This window comes from Austrofundulus limnaeus, unplaced genomic scaffold, assembly GCF_001266775.1.
Source record: "Austrofundulus limnaeus strain Quisiro unplaced genomic scaffold, Austrofundulus_limnaeus-1.0 Scaffold2, whole genome shotgun sequence".
NCBI classification, from domain to species: domain Eukaryota; kingdom Metazoa; phylum Chordata; class Actinopteri; order Cyprinodontiformes; family Rivulidae; genus Austrofundulus; species Austrofundulus limnaeus.
The window spans coordinates 7,041,271-7,046,824 of record NW_013952404.1 but is presented as its reverse complement, the minus strand read 5'-3'; the positions used below and the strand labels follow the sequence as shown (position 1 = coordinate 7,046,824).

General features: G+C 37.6%; 1 protein-coding gene across 1 annotated transcript in view; it reads left to right on the top strand.

Moving 5' to 3' along the window:
- Window positions 1–162: 162 nt before the first annotated feature.
- si:dkey-21a6.5 (proprotein convertase subtilisin/kexin type 5) overlaps window positions 163–5,554 on the top strand; it is an 8,264-nt gene continuing 2,872 nt past the window's right edge. The window contains exons 1-5 of the mRNA XM_014013672.1: window positions 163–692; window positions 3,551–3,730; window positions 4,508–4,646; window positions 4,721–4,809; window positions 5,338–5,401. Of these exons, the coding sequence (XP_013869126.1) occupies window positions 587–692; window positions 3,551–3,730; window positions 4,508–4,646; window positions 4,721–4,809; window positions 5,338–5,401 (578 nt within the window). The 5' untranslated portion in view covers window positions 163–586. The remainder of the gene's footprint in view (window positions 693–3,550; window positions 3,731–4,507; window positions 4,647–4,720; window positions 4,810–5,337; window positions 5,402–5,554) is intronic.

Sequence of the window (5,554 nt, the reverse complement as noted above, 5' to 3'; positions counted from 1 at the left end):
TTTGCTGATTGTCTGTGGTGTATGTATAGAGTAAACACATTCTTGGTTCAAAGCTWTGATAATTTCTGAAGCATAAAAAAAACGCTAAAAGGGGAAGTTGATTTTAAACTTGTGACTTCTGAGGAATTTCCCCCACCGCAAAAAACTTAATTTGGTACACTGAACAGCACTCATCACTGCTTAAAGTCTAAATTAGAAATGACCAAAGATGGAGTGCTGCTTATGAAAACAAGAATTTCAGAGAAAAACAAAAACTATACCATTATGTATTTTCCATGCAATATTATTGTTCATTAAGCCCCAACTTAATGTAAAAAAATATATCCATTTAGCCTTAAAAAGCCCTGGCAGCATCTATTTACATCAAATATGTCACATAATGTTTAAACTAAACTCTAAATCTGTGCAGATTGTTTATCAGCTGTAAGCTTGACCCTACTGGCTGTTGCTTTAACAGCAGCAGACCGGGTCTAAATCCAGCCTCTTTCAGCCTCCAAAGTAAAATCACATGATATTTTGTGTCATATGACACCGATGAGAGGACCTGAGAACTAAWACCTCCTCTGTACTCAGCCACTTGTCTGGGATGAGATGCTGCAGACAAACAGTGCTGGCTGGAAGCAGGATCTGCAGGGTCTGTAGGATGGACTGTTGGGCAGTTTTTCCTGCCATTGCTGCCACTTGTTTTATTGGTGAGTTTTATTCAACTTTTATTTTACTTTAAAAAATTGATTGCGGGGAAATTGTGCAAAAATCCTAAAAACGATGCTGTAAATCTAATATGGAGACGTTGCAATGGAAAATACATCAAGTCAACAAAGTCGCTTCTTAAAAAAATAGTTAATCTGGTTATAAATTATATTTGCTGTTGAATAACTAAAGAAAATAGCTGATTGTGGGCATTCATTTGATTTGTTTTGCAGRGTTATAATTTCTTTAGCTTTGTTTAACGTACTAAATCTGTTTAAACTTCCTCATTTATAAAAACTACTTTGAAATAATGTTTATTTGTTATTTTGAGTAAAATTTAGCTTTAAAGTTCTGATATTTACCATAATAGCCATAAGGAGTTCTTAAATGTTTTGATTTAAAATTTGGATTTTCCTTTCAGACAATTTTTCTTACATTTTTAACACTTTTGTGTAAATAAAGTTGCCAACCCAAAAAAGAGCAGAAACATCACATGACGGCCCTCTTCCTGAATAATTGAATTTTATRAGGCTGGTGGTTTCTGAGCACATGGCTTATGTGATTAACTCCACAATATGGGCTCTGTTGGGCTGATGTGTTGCCAGCTTCTTTGTTTTGTTTTTTTTGCGAGGTGTAATGCTGACGTAGCAAGAATGAAAATACTTGAGGAAAACAACTATAGAAGGAATCTGCTCATGCCCGTTGTTTATATGAGGTATAGTTGAATTAAAATTTTGATTTTATTGGCTGGTTGTGTTTTGTATTTGTGCTCAGTTTATGTGTGAGGGGTGAGATTCTAATTTAATGTTTATAATCAGAGTTCACAAAAAAAGATAAGTCAGAGCAGGATTGTCACATTTGATTGAGAACATTAAGATTTTAGTTGCAATAAAGGAGAGATTTTACTTGCCTGGGTTGTACTGAAATATTAAAGCATATGACTGCTCTGTCAACTGAAGAGACGCTGAGCTAAAAATTTGCTATAGATGAGAATCATTACCATCACACACTGAATGTAATATATTATTATATTATTGCACCATAAGATGGWTTTAGTTTAAAACTTTGGAAGGTGGCGGGTGTTATGCGTTCCTTTCATTTGTTTCATTAGTCATCTGAGATTTAACTCTATGTTCTATGTCTATTGTAAGAGTGAGCTTAAGGTGAATTAAGCTTTTCCCACATCTCTCATACACGAGGCTATGAGGAAACTTTTACCAAGGTATTTCTCATTACTTGTTGATATCTTGACTGTGCGAAATGAAAAGTGACACAATAAGTGAACGTTCAGACGAGTTCAAGTTGATTCATAAAAGACTATGAAATCATTTATTTACATAAATTAAACAGATCATAAGTTACACTTGATTGTGGTTATTCCTATAAAAGCATCAGAGTTAAATGAAATAAAACCCGCGTCCGAATTTCAATTCACATTAACTCAGATTACTCATATAGAACAGTAAAACGTCAGTTCTGATGTTAACAACCAAACAATTTTACTGGCACTTAAGCTTAAATTTTGGCAAATTAAGAACAAAGAAAGGAGGAAAGTAAAATTAGTATGTTACTACTACTTTTACTTTTATCAAAGTGTGGGTCAACCGGAACTGCACGTCTTTTCCAAGCTCAGGTTCCACATGACACGTCACTCCGAACACATCAGCTTTACCTGGTGATGACTTCTTAAGGCACCCTCAGGGTAGGAGCTGGCTTGCCTCTGATCAGTCAGGGAACCGATGTCGGCTCGCTTACCGGTCATTGGCGAACAGGTGTTTTTCCAGGTAACTTTCGTCTGTTTCAGTCCAAGCCAGAAAAATTCAAGCCGTATCCGGTTCCTCCTTCCAAAATAAAAATCTTCCCTCGGGAGTTAAAAACACACTTAGAGGCTTGGCCTCGGGTTGAGACCACCGGCAGGCGTGCCGGGTCCCTGGCTGTGAAGTCTCCCCTAGTTAGCTCATGGGATCAGACTTTAAGCCAAACTGAGGTTTCTCTGGAGAGAATCCCAGCTGTCTTCCTAGGTTGGAATCAAGAAGAAGAGTGTGTCGCTCAAAGCCGTCCGGGTTAGTAAAAGAAACGGAYGAACTTTGGTTCCRCTCTCAGGCTTAGAGATGAGTCAGAGAAAGAAAGATAAAAGATTTGCCAGCGGCGCCAGCCCAAAGTTAAAATTCTGTGGTTGTTCAACAACATGATGTGATAACCTCTTTTCAGCTTTCTTCTGATAAACTAAGAGAAATCACTGCAAAACATTTATGATGATTAATTAACATTTCTGTTTTATAATCAGTTCTGAACCTTCTGTTTGTCCAGATAAATGAAAGATTTTCTCAGGAAAAATCCACAATTATATTACTGTGTTCACAGTAAAATAAAAACAGGGATTTACATAAAAACACAATGAAAACATTGTAATCAGATTCTCTGTGATTTTTTTATACCATTATAAATCTTTAAGGCACGATAAAAGAAAAGAAGTGGTTCCACTTTCCTGTGACAGTCATTATCATGATTTAACAAATGCATGAACATTCTTAGTTAAACAACAAATGAATCACGAACAGAAGAGATTGTTCTGTCCATTATCTGATTAAGAGAACTGAGGGGTTCTCTTCCAGGGTCAGAATGACCTGTCATGGCCTAAATAGAGTTCAGTTTGTGACAGAGTTCCTGTCCTCTCGTCAGGCCTGTCCGAGGCATGCTTCGAGGCAGTAAATCTTGTTTCTTCACTCGAGGTGACCCCTACACTATGATAGCATATGTTAAAGCACTTTTTATGCTTTTATGTTTGACAAATCACATGTTTTTGAGTGTTTTTGTGTGCTTGACTCTCTGACCTGACCCGAGTTCTCCCCAACTCCAGGCCTGGTGGTGAGTCAGACCACTCCTACACCTACTCCCGCTGCAGTCAGCACCACTCTCGTTCAGGACACCACCAGTCTGACTCCAACACCCGTGATTTTCAGCAGCACGACCTCGGGCTGCTCCGCTTTTAACATTTCTGCTTGTGAGCCGTGCGCGCCAGGATCCCAGTACGACAACAGTGAGTCAGTCATCACATTCTGACATCCACTTAGTACCACATTTATTTCAACGTTCAACCCACACACAGTTCTATTAAATTCTATACTTTCTGAAAAAATAGGTTTTAAACACTACCACAATTCCAAAAGGGAAAGAAGGTTGCACACAATGCCAATAAAACATACAATGCCTTGCAAATATAATAAACCCATTTTTTTATTCGCTATATCAAATGTTTCAACAAAAAATGTATAATTTGTTTAGGAAAATGAAGGAAATTTGGAATTTGATGGCAGCAACACATCTTAAAAAGTTGAAACAATAGCAACAAAAACTAGAAAATTAAAGCTGGATATACATTTTGCAACTAAATAGGTTAATTGGCAACAGGTCAGGAGGACTGAGTATAAAAAAACAGATGCTGACTCTCTTAGAAGTAGGCAGGCCTAAAGATAGGCAAAGGTTCATCAGTTCATCAGAAACATCCCTTTCTTGATGTTATTATTGTATTGTTCCCTTCTGATGTTATTATCTCTAGTTTGGTCTCTTTTTTGTTCRAAGTGTGGTCTTTTTTATCCTTTATCYCTTATTACCTTGTTGGTGTCCTTTCAGTGCTTATTAGTATGGTTGTCTCTCGGCATTCAAAGTGGTCGGCAAAGTAAGAATTTCATTGCTCAGGGAAACATGTTTTCATCTGTGCATATGACAATAAACACTTTGAAACTTGTCACTCAATGTTAATCCTTCTCTGAATTGCAGTCAATAGAAATAAAAGAAAAYGTTTCTCTTTCCCCAGACACACTGCTGTGCACATGTTGTTCTGATCCCGGGCTGTGTRTATTTCCTGGAGCTTGTCTGTCGTGCCAAAAGGGGTTTTATCAGTCGCTGTCAGGACAGCAGCAGTGTCTGCCCTGCAGTCAGGGTTTCTACAGCAAGTAAAGAAAACAAATGAAAATGCCGTCTTTTATCACTGCCTTTCCTCTCTCAGATGCTCATTTTGTCTTCACAGTTTCACTGGAAGTCCGTTATGTCRGCCCTGTCCTGCCGGATCCTTCAACAACAACACTGGCGCAGAAAGTTGCACGAGTTGTTCTCCAGGTGTGTTTATGGAGCTGTACGGTGTTCTTTTAACAGCAGCAGAGAACAGACGGCCTATATTKGAGCAAAACTACAGTTTTACATTCACTGATCTCAACATGCTTTCATATAAAACTTAGCACAAAAAGTAAGACAATTTATATTTGGTAGATGATTTCTTTGTTGTAACAATGCTTCTTGAYAATAAATCTTAAACTGCTGGAAAGTCTGTTAATTTCTCTTTTAAATGGTGCCACATTTGTAAGGAACATGCATTTGTGGGATGTGCAATAGAGCTGTGGGTTGCACATCTTCTCTGCCAAACAGTTTATTCTGTTGTTGCTATTAACCCTTGTTTTGAGCTTCTGGTACCCCCAGGTGCTGCCAGTCATGAGATTTCTTACAAAGAAGCATTGTTACAAGACAGAAAAAAAAATACCAAGCATAAATTTCCTTCCTTTTTTGTTCGAGTACRTATACACATATCAGTTTAAAATCTGAGAAATCAACAGAACACACGTTGAGGTGTTTTCTGACTTCTGCTTTCAGGTTTCTTTGCCTCAAAGCAAAGCTCTACTTCCTGTTCACCGTGTGCGCAAGGAAGTTTCTGCAAGTAAGTTGCCTTTTGGTTTCACAAAAATGTTTTCGTGTTACAGAATTTGTTGTTGTTCTGTAACCAGAATCTAAAAATAAAAAATAAAAAAATAGAAACACAAAACCAGAAGTGTGTGTGTGTGTGTGTGTGTGTGTGTGTGTGTGTGTGTGT